This window comes from Cebus imitator, unplaced genomic scaffold (assembly GCF_001604975.1).
Source record: "Cebus imitator isolate Cc_AM_T3 unplaced genomic scaffold, Cebus_imitator-1.0 Scaffold522, whole genome shotgun sequence".
NCBI lineage: Eukaryota > Metazoa > Chordata > Mammalia > Primates > Cebidae > Cebus > Cebus imitator.
Window position 1 is genome coordinate 520,442 of NW_016107837.1, and position 17,480 is coordinate 537,921.

Sequence of the window (17,480 nt, forward strand, 5' to 3'; positions counted from 1 at the left end):
TGGAACGAAGGAAGGAAGATAGGAAGGAAGGAAGGAAGAAGGAAGGAAGGAGGAAGGAAGGAAGGAGGAAGGAAGGAAGAAGGAAGGAAGGAGGAAGGAAGGGAGAAAGAAGGAGGAAGGAAGGAAGGAAGAAGGAAGGAGGAAGGAAGGAAGGAGGAAGGAAGGAAGGAGGAAGGAAAGAAGGAGGAAGGAAGGAAGGAGGGAGGAAGGAAGGAGGAAGGAAGGAAGGAAGGAAGGAAGGCCGGCCGGCCCACAGGCATTGCCGTCCTTTGCGATTAGCAGGTGACCCCAATGACCAGGGTCCCAGGACAAACTACACCCCTTCGGTCTGGAAAGCTGGGGTGTTCTGGGCTGCAGAGCGGCACATCCTGCTAGGAGTACCCCTCACCTACTGAGCTGGGCAGGCGGGGGCTCAGCCGCAATTGGGGCCCAGGGGTGGAGAGGCCACCCCTAAGGAGAGACGAAGGCTAGGTTGGGGGTGCTGGGAAGTGTGGAGTACTCAGGACCCCTGCAGGGAAGCCAGAGGCCACCAGCCCCACCTGGCTTTAGGCAGATAGGGAAACTGTGGTCCCAGAAGAAAGGGCCTGGGATGTGAACCCCTTTATCTCCTCGTGGCCTAGAAATGGGGCCAGCACACCTTGGGGTGGAGAGACGGAGGACAGGAACCCGGAGGGTGTGGGTGGACAAAAGGCCAAGGCTCTCTCCCAACAACACTGGACCTGCAGTAGAGGTGGGCGGTGAGGGGAGCCCCGCCCCGAGATGTCTCCTAAGTGCTCTGCTGCAGGGGTAGGGGCCACCTGTGAGCTCAGCAGACCCCACTGAAGGGCAGGGAGCTGCCAAAACCCACAGACCCCAAGGCCCTGCTCCAGAGCCTGCTCGCCCCTGGCCAACGCTCTGCTCTGAGCTGGGAGGGTGCGGCCAACCCCAGGGGTGGAAGCAGCACTTTGGGCCTGACCAGGGAGGGCAGCCCCCGTGCCCCAGCCCTGTGCAAGGGCCCAAGCAGCTGAGTCTGGGAACTGGGGTCAGTCCACAGGAACAGCAGCCATCATCTCAGGCCTCCTGCTGGTTCCTTCCGGCTGCCAGCAAAGGCGTTTTTGTCTCAGGTCTTCAATGAGAAATCCCGAGTCAAGCAGCAGCCCCTGGCATGGGAGGTGTCAGCTAGGGGACCCTCCTCAGAGATGCCTTCCTCACCCGCCTCCCATCGGAAAGACCTGAAGACCAGGGCGGGGAGAAGCTGTGACCAAATGCACAGTCTTCCTGTTCTTTCCTCCAAATGGCCAACTTCTATTTTACCTTGAAAGCCCACCCCAAATGTCCCCTCCTAGAAAGTACCTTCTCTGGACTCCCCGGGCCACCCCATGCCTGGCTCCTGGCTGCCCCGTGAGCATCTCCAGGCACGGTCATGCAGCCGGCACAGGCCAGGCCTGGGGTGAGGTGTGGGGTGGACGGTGGAGGGCCTGGGTCATGCCCACAGCACAGTGTGATGAAGCGTAGCCCGACACCCTCCCCAGCACCGAGAGGGCAGCCGGCCTGCGCTGGTGGGGCCTGTGCGGGGTGAGGGAGGCCAGGGCGTGTTCTTGGGTCTGGGGCTTGGTCTCCCTCCGTATGCCAGGTCCCGTGCTGTGCTTCCTCTCCCGCGAGGCTCCCAGCCACCCTCTGAGAAAGGTACTGATTTATCCCCATTTTATAGGAGGGAGACTGAGGCCAGAGAAGTCAAGGAACTTTCCATACAGCTCAAAAGTGATGGAGCTGGGAGACAAACTCGGTCTGCCTGTGGACACTAAAGTCCTCCCTGGTCCGAGGCTGCCTGTCCCTGGAGGCGCCGCCCACGGCCACGGCCGCAGCCTCCGAAACCACCACGGCTGCCGCCGCCCTCGCCACTCCCAGCCCCTCTCTCTGGAGGGTGGGGGCAGGCCGAGACACCCCAGGGCTGGAGAAGGACGAGCGAACACACACTACCTGAACTTAAGGGACAGTAAGCTGGAAGAGCTGTCGGAGCGATCGTCCTCAAAGCGGCCTTCGTAGGAGCACTGGTTATACGGGAAGTACAGAGGGGCAGACTTAGCGGGCGGCGACAGGGACGCCTCGGTCTGGGACGTGGAGGGCCCCGGCGGCTGGCTGTCCGGCAGTTTGCCATCACAGGACTCGGGGACCTTGGCCAGGATCCCGTCAATGGCTAGGTAATAGGGCCAGTCGGGCGGGGCGGACTCGCTATCTGTCATGCATTTTAATTTCCTGAAACGAGAGACACAAGAGCCAAGGGTGAGAAACAGCGAGTCCCAGCCCCTGTCCTGCCCGGCCTCAGCAGAGGGGCGCGCCGCGCCGGCAAGGGCAGGAGCCGCTCTCGGCCAGCGAGGGCCTCCCCTGCAAAATCAGCCAGGCTCCGGGTCAAGATGACACTGGACTTAGAAGGAAGCCAGGCTTCGGGATCCGCACGGGCTGGGACGTGACAAGGAGGCGCGGCTTGCTAAGGTGCCCTGTGAATACTGGGACCTTGGGGCTGAACCTGTCGCCCTCCTTTGCTTTTCTGTAGTTTCTAAACTCTCTGCAATGAGCAAACACTGCTTTTTAAATAAGTCACTTTGAAAGGGAGAGTAATGAGGTCTGATTGTAATAATACGGTATCATAAGATGTAAAAATACAGTGATACGACTTTGTCTACAATGACTGTGCTGTCCGGGAGAGAACGCCTCGGGGCGAGAACCCCTGGCGTGAGAGCACAGGCTTCAGTGTCCACAGCTCTGAGTCAGCATCTCACTCCACACCTCACAGTGTGACCTCGGGCAGGTTCATTCACCTCTCTGAGCCTCTGTTTTTATATCAATGACGTGGGGATGATCAGAGTGAGCCCCTCCCCCAGAGGCAGGGCAGATGGAATAAAGCGAACAGCAGGCTGGGCTCCCATGCCACGGCTGGTTGAACCTACGGTCTGCGCAGGAGCCTGGATCCAGCACTGGAAACTGCAGCCTGCCCGGAGGCCCTGGGGCGGGCCCGATGGGCCCCTTCCCACACTGCCTGACCCCTCATTATCCCTGGGGTTCCCCTGCGTCCACCTCCTCCCACAGACAGGTCCTGCCCTCTGAGAGACTGGGGAAGTCCCCAGGCCTCCCCTGGGCCTTGGCTGCCCTCTGGGAGGTCAAGGCAGGGAAGACAGGGCCCTAGGGCGGCCAGACAGCTCTAGCCAGGCCAGGGAAGAAGCTACAAGATGGGAGTGGGGCGGGGGGGTCTCTGCCTCATCGGACCCAGTACCCCCTAAGGTCCAGAGCCCACCCCCCAACTCTGCCTTTGAGTGACAGATTGCCCCAAGGCCGGGCTCCAGACCTGCCCTGTGCCCCGAGCGGGCGTGTCCTCTCTCCTACGCTTGGTACCTGCAGGTGCTGCCATTGGCCGCTGGAAACAATACGCTGCTTCTGAATGAGGTGCCCCCAGCAGGTGGGCACAGCCGGGGGGTGAGCAGGGGCTGCTGCCCAGGGTGGCACGAGGCTGTGAGAGTGCCCGAGGGCAGCGCCGCCACCCACCCCCGACCTCTGCGCCAGGCTTCTCTCTCTGCCCCACTCAAGCCAGCCCACTCTTTGGAGAAACAAAAAGAGGCCTATTCTCAGCATAGGAGGTCCCCAAACTGTACTCCAACAGCCACACACCACAGAACCAGCCACCCTCGCAGACTTCTTCAGCCTGACAGCCTTAATATGTAAAGAGTTCTTGTTAGAAAAAAACAAATAAGAAAAGCCTCTGCTACAGGGAGGTTGCGGAAAGGACAAAGAATGAGTCACCTGGCCACAACTTCCTCTGTTAAGGATTGCGTGGCCTTGGGCAAGTCCCTGTCATGCTCTGGGCCTCCGTTTCCCCCTAGGTGAACTAAGGCTGACTGTGGCAGCTGTGAGGGCTGTGGTGCAGAAGTACATCATAAACCATGAGGTGCTGTGCCCTTGGCCCTCCCAGACTGCGGGGCCTGGAGTGGAGGCCCCCGCCCTACTGCACCCTCGTCTCCCAGCCTCCAGGAATGGAGACAGAAACCCTCCCCCGGGACTCTGAAGAAGCTTTCAGGATAAATAATGAATAACCTGGCCAGACACCAACCAGAGGCAGCTGGGGAGGCGGTGCCCGTGAATTCCTGAGTCAGAGGGGAGCCTGCTGGACCAGCCACAGCCACCTCCCACAGCCCTCTGCGTCCCTTCCTACCAGCTGCCTGAGCGGGGCCAGGAGGCTGCGGGGACAGTGGGGCCGCGGGGACAGTGGGGCTGTGGGCAGCTGCCTGTGCCCACCAAGATTCTGCAGACACCCAGGCTCACACCTCAGCCCTCACGTCGCAAGGTGGCAGCTCAAACCCAGCATCAGTCACACTCAGCACCCTAGGTCCCGGCTTTGGGGCCTGGCTGGGGACCTTGGGTAGGGCCAGATCCTGGACCCCTCCTTCAAGGCTCATAAAAAGTCAAATCAACACAACTGAAAGTGGAGACCCCGCGGCCTGGCGGTTGGTCCGGGGCCCTGCTGGGCCTCTTCCCTACTCCTGCCAGGGCTGGGGGCTGGGGCTCCCCTTCTGCTGCGCTGGAGGCGGGCTCCTCACCTGCTGGGGGAGTGGGGGTAGCCTCTCCCATGAGTGACTCAGGTGCTCCCAGCCTCCCTGCCCCGGGGTCACCTGCCTGACCTGGAGATGGAGCAGCTGAGTGAGGCGCCCCCAGGACAGCCCCTCCCACCCTGGACACTGGAGGCTCCGGGCAGCCCCAGGCCCAGCCCTGCCAGGCCACCCACAGGGCCATTCTCCCTCCAAGCAAGACCCTACCCACACCCAAAACCATAACTCTATGCCTGTGACCTTCACCCCAGGCCCATGACCTTCACACCCGGCAAGACCCTCACCCCACTGGTGACCCCGCCTGTGCCTGTGACCTTTACCCCACCATGATCCCCACCTGTGACCCTGTCCTAATGGGCTGGGGCCCCACGCACTTTAAAGTGCTGGATGTGTGGGACCACACTTGTCCCCTCCGACGCACCAGCGCGTCCCCTCTGGCCTTCCCTGCAGGTTGCCCAGGCAGAAAGGGCCGACCTGGTATGTGGTGGGGGGCAGAGGTGGGGCCAGGCTGGGATCCCCACACTGGCAGTCCTGGGCCAGGGCGGGGCTCCACCTCTTTCTTTTTCGTACAGTAAGCCCCGCCCACGCGCTGGCCAGTCCTGCGCCTCTGACGATTTCTGTCTCTTTGACCCTAGGGCCAGCCCCAGCGGGTTCTTGGGCTCATGGCAGAGGCTCAGTGGATGCTCAAAGTCACAGAGCCTCCTCCTCACCAGCAGTCTCAGTTTCCCCAGTGGCACGGCAGGCCCCTGAAACCCCTGCTGAGCTTGAGGACTTGGTGGTGGGGAGGGCGCTGGCAGCCGCAGCCTCACTACAGGGAGGGAGGGTGTGAGGTCAGTGGGCGCCACCGTGAGTGGTGCTGCCTCCACGGGACAGTGCCCAGACCGCCCAGACGTCCTGGGAGCCATCCTGGCCTCTGCCCAGCACCAGCCCCAGTCTTGCTACCCCTCAGCTCTTTGACCAGCTTCCCGCCCTTGCTGGGCCTCAGTTTCCCCACTTCCCCAACGGAAGGCTGCACCCAGTTTCCGTGGGCCGTGTCTCACCCAGGGGAGGACGACAGGCAGGCCAGGACCCATGCGCCCTTCCGGCTCGGCCCTCTGAGACAGCCGCGAGTGGCCGCCACGCCCGGGCCCACCGGCCCCGCGGGGCCCACGCCGAGGGCGCCCACCTGTACTGGAAGGTCATGTTGGTGATCTTGATCTTGATCTCCTCGCCCAGCCGGCGCTCGCCCGTCATCTCGAAGAGCTTGCTGGCCATCTTCTCGTAGACCTTGGCGTTGCGCTTGGTCTGCTTGAGCTCGTCGAAGAACTCCTCCCAGACCAGCATGAGGCCGCGCATCTCCGCGTCCGTCCAGTTGCGGGCCCGCCGGTGCTTCTCCGCCTGGGGAGACACGAGGTAGCCGGGCACCTCGGCCGCTGCCATGCTGGAGGCGCCTGCGGGGTTGGAGAGCGCGCTCAGCGAGGCCCCCGGCCCGGCCCCACGCACCATGGGCGGAGGCGCCGCTCGCTCGCTCGAAGGCAGCTCCACGCTCAAAATGGGGCCTACGTCTGACAGGCAGGAATTTAGTTAAAAGCTTTTAAACGGGAAACGTCATTTTGATGTCACGTTTCCATAGCAACAGAGCAACTGCATAAGCTACAACAACAGAAACCTTTTAACTGAAAGCACAGGAATCAGGGCCGCACTGACGGGCCATCAATATCGCAGCTCGGGGCCAGGCCCAAACCCGGCGCCCGGGGCCCGGCTCCCAGCTCCCGGCCCCCGGCCCTGCCTCCCACCGCTGCCCAGGCGGATCGGCCCCCAGCTCAGCGCGCCCCAGCTCATGCAGGCCAAGAGGGGGACTCGGGTGGGACCAGGCCAGGAGAAAGGGCAAGAGGTGGGAGAAACACAGAGGACAGGAGATGGGGAGGCTAAGGCTCCCAACACTGGCCGCCGGCCGGCAGGGGTCCCGGGCCTGGGACCCTCAAGCTCCCTCAGAGGGCCCCTGCCAGGCTAAACTGGGGCTGGGCCCACAGGAGAAGCCCACACCCCGCCCTTTGCTCCTTTTGCTTCTCTTGCTTCAGCCCCTGGGTACCCTGGGCCTCGGGTCTGTGGACACTGGAAGCCCATGTTGGTCAGAGCCCAGCCCTGCCTAGAGTTGAAGATGCAGGGTACACAGACCCTGGCCTCTAGCACCGGCTGGCAGGGACAGCAGAGGCGAGCTCTGTTTGAGACACAGGAGGGAATCAGTCCAGCAAGCCCAGGGGAGGCCACAGGGGACTCCTAGAAAGAGCCACGGGCAGGGCTGGGCACAGCCTGGGTAGGCAGGGAGCTGATAGGCAGCCCGATTTGGCACGGCATGCAGAGACAGCTCCTGAGGCCCGGGCTGCAGAGCAGGCCCTGTGGGGCTGAGGGACGGAGATGCCCCAGGCTGGCCAGGGGCTGCCGCCTGCCAAGAGCCCCAGGCGTGGCCTGGGGGTTCTGCCCAGAGAAGTGCTGCCCAAAGGCATCAGTGCCCAGAACACAATACGTGCAAGTCAGGCAGGGCTCCATGGAGCCCACGGCACCTGTGCAGGATGGGCCGTGCTGGGCATAGTGTTCCAGGCTGAATGCCACTGTGGTCAGCAGAGGGACAGCGGGCACCCACCTCCCCTCCTCAGGCCTGGCCAACTGCAGGAGAATCTCAGGTGTGGGCTGCCCCAGGAAGGGGGCTGCACCTGGAGTGGGGCGTCACCTCAGCCTCTGCCCACTGCCTCTGTTGTTCTCTGAGGCACCTCAGAGGTGGGGCTGAGGCGCTCAGGGGAAGGAAAGGGCAGGGGCGTGGCAGGGGTGCCTGGCCCCACTGTGGGTGCCCAGCGTGGAGAGGCCGGCTTGGGGCTCCCTCTTGCCTGCAGTCAGGATAGGAAGTGTACCGGGAGGGCCTCAGGGATGTGTGAGGAACTTAAAGAGGGCTCTGCACCCCTACACCGGGCCCTCGTCAAGGCCTGGTCCTACCATCAGCCCCATGAGACTAGTCCAGCCCCTTCCTTCTGGGCCTCAGGAGACACCATCCCTACTGCCTAGCACTGTGCCAAGGTCAGCCCTCGGTGCTGGGGGCTGGCACAGAGAGCTCCACGGAGTGGCTGCAGGTGAAGGAGTAGAAGGCCCACCTCCTCCAGGAAGCCCCGGCTCCTCAGGAACAGTTTGGCCTGCTCCAGTGAGGTTGGGGACCTATCCAAATGCCCTCTCCAGAGCCATGACTCCAAGCGCAGAGGTGGGGCTGGCTCCCAGCGTCTCTTGGCATCTCCCTGCATATGGCACAAGGGGTAGGCAGAAAGGCATGGGGCCCGGCAGTGTGTTCTGGGTTGTAGCTTTAGCCACTCAGCGTGGACCCTAGTCATGTCCTCCCCGCTGGCCTCCGTTTCCTCACCCCTACAACAGGAGTAACAGGACCTGACTCTATCACCCAGCATGGCGAACACTGGGGTGCTCATGGGGCCCCTCCCTGACCCCTCCACCCCTCCACAAATCCGCCTTGGAGCTGCTGGGGACACAGCGTCAGGCCTGCTGTCCTGGCTGAAGGGGCAGGTGCTGGGCAGTGGGCACCACCACCAGGGCTGGGGGCCCCCACCTGACAGCTCTAGAGGGGGCACCTACACTTCTGCGTGCCCGAGTTCCATTGGGCGCAGGGAGGCAGAGCCCTGGCTGGCAGGGTGCCACCCCACACCCGCACCGCCCTCCAGGCAGCATTTCCAGGGTAAAAGGCTCAACTCCAACCCTCTCTTCCCAGGCTCCGTGCACACGAGAGGCCCTGGACAGGGCAAGCTCCATGGCCTTTCCTGAGGCACAGCCCTCACAGTACCTCCAAGGACAGCAGATGGCAGCACCAGGCACCCAGCTGCCCCTGCCTGGGAGGGTCCCTGTATCTGTCCCCTGCTGGGGGGCAGGGCTCATACCTTGGCACTGCTGCATGGCCTGCTGGGACCCTCAGTCGCTGCAGGGTCTCCTAGGCCCAGGGGCTGGCCACTCAGCAGCACCTGCGGGAGAAGGGACAGGTCAGGCCTCGGCAGGAGCTGTCCATGGTGCAGACCTGGGACGCGGGCTGGGGCCCTGCTGCGCTCAGGCAAGGAGCATGCTCCCTAGGTCTCTCCCCCACTAAATAATGAGGTGGGGCCCAACCAGACTCTCATTCCACTCAGCATTTCTGGGTGGCTTCTCTGTCCCACTTGCAGGACATGGGGACTAAATGACCAAGGGTGGGGGCAGGAGGGCTCCCCAACACAGTAGACTACAGAAGAGGTGGGCATCCCACCAAGGGCACCTTCCAGGAGCAGCAGTGGTGAGCACAGCCTGTGCAGATGGGTGGGGATTTGGCAGCTAAGGAGCTTGGAGCTTGGGTGAAGGCGGAGAAGCACATGGAGTCCTGGGCCCAAATCAGGGGGGATCCTGGGCAGGCTGAGGAGCCTGGACTTCCCCAGAGCAACTGGGGCCAGGAGGGGAAGGATGTGGCCAGCACTGCCACCACTGGGGCAGGGTGGAACGTCAGGTGGGTGGGCTGTCCGGGGGGTACAGGGGCCAGGAGCCACCTCAGGGCCAGCCTGTTCCAGCAGTTTTGGGGCCAGCTGCCTGTCTGAGCGCAGAGGGCACAGGCCTGTGCACACACGGGGAACCCAGACCCACAACTTTCAGTCCTCTGCCTCTGAGGAGACCCTGACCCTGACCTGATGGCTCCATGGGGCCCACTCACGGCTCAGACACCAGCAACCAGGATACACGGAGGCCTGGAGTAGGGTGGAGAAAGCTGGCCCCACCGCAGGGGCCCCAGAGCGTGTGGCTACAAGAGTGCCGGGCTCCCCGGGTGGCGTGAGCCACTGGCCCGATGGGCAGCCAGGCTGCTGGGGCTGCAGAGCCCAGGGGAACCTCAAGGGATGCCCACAGGGTTTCCCAAAAGAGGTCTTGGTGACGCCACAAGGCTGGGTCCACCTCTGTGCCCACCTCTGTGCCCACGGGCACTGTCACGGTGCTCATGGACCAGACTCGTAGGCTTGCAGAGAATGCCTCTTTCCTCAGGCCCCACTGCAGGCTTTCCTGAGGGGTGCACCCCACACCACCAGAAGCAGGGCCTCCTTGGTCCTCGGCTGGCTGTCACCTCATGTGGAGGCGAGGCCCCTACCCAGTCCCTCTGTGTGGCTCCACCCGGTGCTCATCTCGAGCTGGCTACTTCCCTCATCTGACTTCCAGCTCTCCACGCTCCACACAGGGGAAGCGACTTCCAGATCCTCTTTGGAACAAAGCCAGTAGCAGCCAAAACCGAATACCACTGAAGGCACAGAGCACAGCAGGGGACAGGAGGGATCCTCAGCTCTGCAGCCTTGGAGCTGCCACAGGGGACAGGGTGTGCTCTCCCATAAGGAAGAGGGAGGCTGTGCGAGGCCATCTCCGCTGTGGCGCCAGGATTGCAAAGACCACTCACCAGGGGCTCACCACTCCTTCCCACTGGACCCGGCCCCTCTTCTGAAATTACCAGCCATGCCAGGGTGCTCAATGTGCCAAGGGTCTGGCTGTCCACACCTGAACCAGGGAGAAGGCGGTGCTCCATTTCCCTGAGGCGACCAGGTCTGAGGCCACTGGGGGGCCCTGGAGCAGTGTCACCTATGAGACAGATTTAGGGAGCCCAAGTGGCATGCCCCACATCAAATGCTTTGAGCAACCGGGGAGAATTGTACCTGGCTGGGCCCGTCCACATCCTTCTGGCCGAGTGCTCCCTATCCCTACTCAGAGGACGGGGCCCCCGCACGTGCCTCAGGAGGACAGGCAGCAGGAGCTGCCCCCTTGGCCGACTGGGCCCGTCTCTCCTGGCACGCACAGCAGAGCAGGGAAAGAATGGGTGATGACCCCTGCCAATTAGCCAGAACCAGACAGGCCCTCAGCGTATTTACTGAATGCCCTGCACCAGAGGAAGCCACAGGGCTTTTGTTCTTGCAGGTGGATAAGACATCTGCATCCCAAGATGATGATACCACCGACCACCAAGGCTCCCCAGAGGCTCAGCCAGAGCTTAGAAGGAAGCATCCTTGCTGAGCTGAGGCTTCTTGGAGTAGGTGCTGGTTCAGAAAGAAAAAACAAGCTAGAACAGATGTGGCAGGTCCTGAGAACACACAGCAGCCCAGGCCACACCAGAGGTGGGACACGCCAGCTGCGCTGGGGAGTAGCTGGGTGCAGCTGGGCCAGGGACACAGGTGCCAATGGCCAAGGAGGCGGAAGGGTGACGGGTCCCGGGAGAACACAGCTCACCTCTGTGCCAGGCCTGGCAACCTGCTCCAGCCCCAGTAGCCAAGTCCTGAGGCTTGTGTGTGCCATATAAGCTTTTGATGTCATGTGACCACGAAGGCTCCAGCAGCTCTGTGCGCAGGACAGAAAGACCACCTGCACCGTGGTTTGTGAAGGCCCTTGCTGCGGCACCTAGCCAGGCCCAAGCCCTGGGGCCCCTTCCTCATCTCTGGCTACAGAAAGCACAGGGCTTGTCCCTGCTGGCAGCTGCCTGGGGGACCCACCGTAATGTCAGATGTTAGCTGGTGGGACAGTGTCTGCCCCTATTGGAGAAGTAGTTAGGAGACTATTTCCTAAGATTCCAGCTCGGCAAGGTCTAGGTTCTCACGAAGCAAAGCAAGCAAGCCTGCACAGCAACTGGTTTAATTTTTTCCCTTTAATTTGGATGTACAATGTTTGCAGCAGTTAAAAAAATTCAATATACATCTCTCGTCAGTCCTTCCCTTTGCTCTCGGACACAGTCAGGTCCGGGTGGGGCTCCGGGACTGGCCCATCACAGCCCTGCTGGCTCCAGGGGAGCTCGCGCTCAGCTGACACTCCCTCTGGCCACAGTGCGAAGCAGGGAGACTTGGACAGGAGGCCCCTTGGGCCAGCGCCCACCCTCCATAGGCAGGTCCCTGCTGGTCATGATCCTCCAAGGCTGGCAGTCACCACCCAGACTGCGGCGGGAGACTGTGCTCCCGGAAATAACTCAGGGAAAGGTCTTCCTTCGACTGCACCAGAGCGTGGCGGCACCCGGGAGAAGAGTGGCCCCCGGGCTTTCCAGGTTGCCTTCCGCTGTCATATGGCGCTCTGGGGGCTCCCTCCTCCCAGGACCAGGACAGACGACCGAGCGTCCTCTTCTCATCTGAGCCATCGGGAGCTCTCCTAGGTGCCTTGGCAGCTTCGAGGTCTTCCTTCCTCTCACTCCCACACACGGCCCCCTGGAGGACAGCTCCAGTCTACCCTGGCCAGCAACTGTGGTCCCGGGTGCTCCCCGCAGAGTGGGGAAGGGAGGGAGGGATGAAGGCCGGTGAGGATGTCTGCTGGGAAGGACACTCACAGGTAGCAAGAGGAGGCTGACTCCACCCCCCAGACACACAGAACTAACCTCACTGCCCCGCAAGGCGGGGAGGTCTACCTGCCAGGCGGCCACAAACCGAGTTATTGCTGTTTACAATCCATCCAGAGCTCCACGCGGGGCTCATCTCAGCTCCAAGAGGAGGAGCTGTTCACTGGTTCCGAGGGCTCTGAAACGACCCCTCCATGAAGGGCAGGGTGAGGGGTGTCCTTTAGGGCACGGGGCCTTCACAGATGCTACATTCTGGGTGTCTGGAGGGGTTTCAGCTTCACACTTTCCTCCTGAAAAGACACACGTGCTGGCAGAAATGAGGGTAAACGATAACAAAGGGCACTTGGCAGCTGGAAACGTCACCTACATAGACTCAGCCAGGCCCGCAGAGGAAGGGAGGCACATTTTGGGAAAGAAACACGCTTCAGTGCATTGCCAAACAATTCTACCCTGGTTTCATTAAAATCTCTCCTGATATTACCAGCAAGAAAACAAAAGCAATCTCCCCACAGCCTACCACCAAAACTTGACAACCAAATAAATAACATTTTCAAAGAAATGTGGATAATATGATTGGTGCTTGCCATAGACTCTTAGGAACGTGATAGTCTCCCTCGCTTCTGCATAGAGTTGATACGGAGACCATTTCCTCCAGCGGGATCCTAGTGACCAATGAATGAGCCCTACTCTGACTGAGTCCCACGCCTGGATGTCCGTCACGCAGCTAACTTTACCTGGCAGGTCTCAGGAAAGTCTGTTTCCAGGAAGAACCGACACGGGCACTCTTAGAGGCCATGCATCTGTCTTGAGACGTGTGTGTATAAAATTACAGATATGTCTATATGCACGTGCACTTCACTTATACATGGGTATAGTCAATTTACTAGTGAGCTCATATTCATCTCCAGAGCACACAGGCAGGTCTTAGGGGGTGGGGGACACCTACTGCCAGAGCGGGGTGTTCTGAACCCCTTGCTAAGGAGTGTTCTAGATCACAACGTAAACAAGAGGAGGACAATTCAACTCCACATTGAGCCCAGCAGTATGCATTCTCAGGGGAATGGCTCCAAATTTTACATTCACAGTGTTATTTCTTACAAATGTAAACATCTAGCCAGGAACAACATCTGGCTGGTGACGCTCTATCTCAGAGCTGCTGCCATCACCCGCAGTGGGGGCATGTGGGGAGCAGCAACAGTTCTAAGAACTTTCCCCTCATTCCCAAACCTTCTAGCAGCCTTTCCAGAAAAAGCTAGGATGAAACAGGAGCCCCCAGCCAAGAAGGAAGAACGGCGACTTTCTTGTTATAATTCAGTGGCTTCCCTTCAAGGCCTCCTCGGAGCCCTTTCCACCGCTCCTGCTATCCTGCCATGAGGACGAGGTGGTCCTAGCCGGCGGAGGCCTCTGCTGGGAGCTGGTGGGAAAAGTCTCATCCAGGTCTCGCAGAGGAGGGGCTCACTGTTGGCCCCCTTCACGTATGTGGGCAGCACACAAGCCCGCATCTCAGCTGCTGTCCAGCTGCCACAGAGGACAGGGACAGGTGGAGGCTTGGGGGTCTCAAGGCAGCACCTGCAGAGACTCTGGAAAACAATTCCAACATTTCCTCCACTTACCATATTCAATACCCAAAACTGCCACGAGACAGTCGTCTACCCTGCCTGGCTCGCCTCTGGGGCTGAGGAAGCGGAGCCCCTGCCCCGTCTCACAGGCAAACGGCAAGCAGAGCTGCCACATCCAGCTCCTACGTCGCCGGCAGCCCGATGTCCAGGGTGCACTTGCGCTTTAATGGCTGGGCTCCTCTGGGCCTGTAGACAGGAGGCCGGTCCAGGGACCTGGCCTGGGGACAGGAGTGGTGGCTCTGACTGTGTCGTGGAGGGGTCTCCAGTAAGCACAGATCTGCCCTCTCCTGACTAAAAGGAGGCCCAGCACAAGATGTCAGCTGAAACAGGGGCAGAAGGGCTGCCGGGCTCTGTCACTAACAGTGCCAAGACACCAAGCTTTGCTCTTGACCAAGAGGGGCTCAGATAAAACATAGCTGAGTGACACTCTTGGAGCATGCGTCCATGGAGTGGCAGATCCCACCCCAGGGCTAGCAAGGAACAAGAGTGGGAGGCCCATGTCTCCAGACATAGCGGAGGCTGCTCACAGCCAGGGAGGGCTGGCCTTGTCAGCCGAGGGACAGGGAGGCTGCTGTCCTTCACTGGTAGGTGGAGAATTCAGTCATCTGTGCCCAAGGAGGAGGGGCTCCAGGCACACATGCTCCTAGGACAGTGGCGCCCGTCCTCAGTCCTGCTGTGGCCACCTGCACAAGAATGCCTCTCTACATCCCAGTCACCTTGTGAATGCATAAACGGACATGTGTACAACGGAAATGTCAGCAGGTGCTCAGGAGGGCTATGCCAGTGGCTACAGGAGAGGGAGCGTGGCCAAGGGGCCCTGCCCACCTCCAGAGACCTTGTCGCATGCAGCACGGGCTTGCAATTCACATACTTTACACGGGCATAGAAAGAGTTACATTAAAATTAATCTCTTTACTGATATAATTGAATTTTAAATCCTGAGAAGAAAGAAGGGAGAATGGCGCTGGGTGTCTAGCGCCCCCAGCCACTGGCCCAGCACACGCATGGCATCTGTGCATCCAGACACCGGGCATGACATGCACACCCCGGCGGGGAGACGCAGGCCCGCGTTCCCAGAGCCTGCTTGTGGCTCCTTCTACCGCAGGACAGCAGGGGGCCAACAGCCAGCCTGCAGAAGGCAGGTACTTTGGCCCAGATGCAAGAGCAGCTGCAACCTGGCACCAACAGGTGAGTGTGAGGAGAAGGGACACTGTCTGGTCACCCACGTGGCATGTGGCACAGCCGCTCCTGCACTCTGGAAGGCCTCAGGCTCAGCGCCCCCAGGACTGCAGACACTCCCTGCCTGGCCACTATGCCACGAAGAGCACTTCTGCCACGTGGCAGACACACGCGCGTTGCCTGGCTGCCTGCGGCAGGTGTGGAAGCCCACAGGAACCGAGCCAGCCCGGTGGAGGCAGGGTGCCGCGTGCAGACTTCCAGAAGCTCCGGCCCCAGCTGCCGCCTCAGTCTCTCCCACCATGGCGCTCAGCAGGTGGAGACCTTATGGATATTTCGCAAACAAGTCAGCAGCCGGTGGTAGGGGCTTCCTGGAGCTGCAACCATCTCAAACACAGACTGGAAGGCCCTGCGGTCGAGCTCCTCCTCTATCTGGTGTCTGTAAAAATCTGTGGCGACCAGGCAGAAGAGGTTCACGTCTACCTGCTCCAGCTTGCCCATCCTGCTGATGACGTGTGGGAGGCTGGGGCAGGAGTTAAGGGAAAAGGCCGGCAATGAGGGAATGCTGCCTCCCTTCCTCACCTGGGGGTCCTCTCCTGAAACAGCCTAGAGGGGCCCGGGAGCTGCAGGGCAAGCAGAGCCCCGGAAGGGCCACCTGGACAGCTCCAGCCACAGCATCGCCTCCGCCTCCATTCCTGCAACCCTTGGCTGGCTGAGCACCCTGCTGGAAGGCCAGCTAGACGGCCAGCAGGGCGGAGGTGAGCTGGGCAGAGCTGGCCAAGGAAGCAGGAGCCCTGAGGGCAGGCACCCACTCGGGAGCACTCACCTGGCCTGGCTCCTGTGCAGTGCTGGCGCTCCCGCTGGCCCCACTAGCCCTGCTCCGGTGCAGGGAGAGCAGAGCTGTGCCAGGCACGCTGGGCGAGAATGTGCTGTAAGTACCAGGACAACCGTGCAGCTTGAAGGCTCTTGTGATCTGTCTTGGGGGAGGGCTGTGGAAAGGGAACTCCTGGCAGCCAGCATCTGGGGGTGGGAACTGGATCTTGACTGAAGCCTTTCCCCAAGAGGGTGATTGAGGCACAATGACCAAAGCTAATGAGAAGCAGTGTCAGGAGAAGCCCAGCCACACAGAGCCCGTGACTGGGCGGGACGTCTGCAGAGACCGCCGCCCTCCCATGCGGCCCTCACCCCGGCCCTCCACAGAAGGGCTCCTCAGCTTCGACCCTCCGCCATACACCAGCCCCTCTGAGAGGTCCTGGTCAGCAAAGGTCTGGCTGTTCTCCTTTCTGTACCCGTCAGCATTTTACTCCCTTAGGGCTGAGGGTCTGTCACCTTGGCATACGTGGGGTTTTTGCAAAGGTTAGGTTTCAAAACTTTTATCATGAAACACTAGCCTCAGTGTTGACAAGGGAAATGGAGCCAGCACCAGGGACCCAGAGAGGATACATCGCCGCAACCCACGGGCTGGTGGACGCGCTGACGAAGAAGCAGGAGAGGCTCCATGTGGCCATGGCGACCGGGGTCCTCTGCGTGAAGTTGGAGAGGGACAGCATGACCCAGTCCCGGACCATGGACGACTGCCCAGTGCTGTGGAGAGTCTGAAACACCTGCAAGGAGTGAGCACGTGTCTGAGTGTCAGGACGGGCGGGGGAGAGCAGAGGGAGCGGGGGCGGGAAGCACTTGCTGTGCCTGGGCGGTGGGGCTGGGGTTGGGGCCAGAGGCATTGCTGCTTTAAAGGGGATGAGCTGGGCCCTAATGGCGAACCTGCTGGGAAGTCGGGCGACTCCACCTCCGGGCTTCCCCATTCCATCCCCACACCACACGCAGACCACCTCACCTTGTACACCACGGTGGCCATGAACTGGGGGTACGGCTGCTGGTTAGACAGAAACTCTCCGATGACTTTGTTCATGATGTCCTGGGGTGGGAAGAAGTCGTCTAGAAACTGGGGCAGGATCCTCGCCACCACTCTGGCTTCACAGGGAAAGCCTTTCCTGATCCTGTGGGAGGGACACAGGTCAGAGCCTGGCACCAGCTCCCACAGCTGCCCAACCTGCCTGTGGAGGGCCCTTGCTCTAATACTGGGCAAAATGCTGATGTAAAATCAGGACTGGGAGGTACCCTTGGCCGTGAGGGACTCTCCAAGTGGGGTCAGAGGCTAAGCAACCGGAGTACGAATTTTGAGACTAAACACTCAAAACCCCAGCTCTTCCTCTGTCCAGCTCGTGTGGGGCAGCGGGGAAGATGTCACAAAAGAGATTTTAGAAATCGTAACTGAAGAACCCGTCCTCACAATGCTTTTGTTGCTTTGCATATCCGAATGCTCCACAGATTTCCACGTGCTCTAACACCTTGTAGCACTGCTGTCAACCAGGACTCTTTCCTTGTCATGAAGCCTGGACCCCATCTGTGCTCTCGCTGCTTCTCCCCCTACCAGCTCCTAAAACCTGCCCCTTTAGCAGTATCCTGTCCAGTGCTGAAAAGCAACCGTCATGTTCCCATCCCATCAGTGCACACGTGCCAGCGTGTGTGAGATGCATGGATGGTGGCCCAGAAACTGCACTGCACTTCTTCACGGGGACTCCTGGCTGCAGCCACTCTGAGGAGACCGCTCCACAGACAGCAACCTGTGGTCAACTCCGAGGTGCCTCCCCGCAGCGTCTGGAAAGCAGCCGAGCATACGGCATGCACCACTCTCTGGAGCACTCATCACCTAGCACTGGAGGCACTAGACTGCAAGCCCCGTGAAGGTCAGGACTGGTCGTGGCACCTCCC

At 60.8% G+C, this 17,480-nt stretch overlaps 2 protein-coding genes across 2 annotated transcripts in view; both read right to left on the bottom strand.

The window, feature by feature from the left end:
* Window positions 1-6,243, bottom strand: part of MSANTD1 (Myb/SANT DNA binding domain containing 1) — a 9,079-nt gene extending 2,836 nt beyond the window's left edge. Inside the window, exons 1-2 of the mRNA XM_017514326.2 lie at window positions 5,743-6,243; window positions 1,960-2,235 (exon numbers count right to left, since the gene is read on the bottom strand). Of these exons, the coding sequence (XP_017369815.1) occupies window positions 1,960-2,235; window positions 5,743-6,062 (596 nt within the window). The 5' untranslated portion in view covers window positions 6,063-6,243. The remainder of the gene's footprint in view (window positions 1-1,959; window positions 2,236-5,742) is intronic.
* A 4,977-nt stretch (window positions 6,244-11,220) lies between these two features.
* HTT (huntingtin) overlaps window positions 11,221-17,480 on the bottom strand; it is a 143,266-nt gene continuing 137,006 nt past the window's right edge. Inside the window, exons 64-66 of the mRNA XM_017514327.2 lie at window positions 16,543-16,705; window positions 16,152-16,312; window positions 11,221-15,231 (exon numbers count right to left, since the gene is read on the bottom strand). Coding sequence (XP_017369816.1) covers window positions 15,018-15,231; window positions 16,152-16,312; window positions 16,543-16,705 — 538 coding nt within the window. The 3' untranslated portion in view covers window positions 11,221-15,017. The remainder of the gene's footprint in view (window positions 15,232-16,151; window positions 16,313-16,542; window positions 16,706-17,480) is intronic.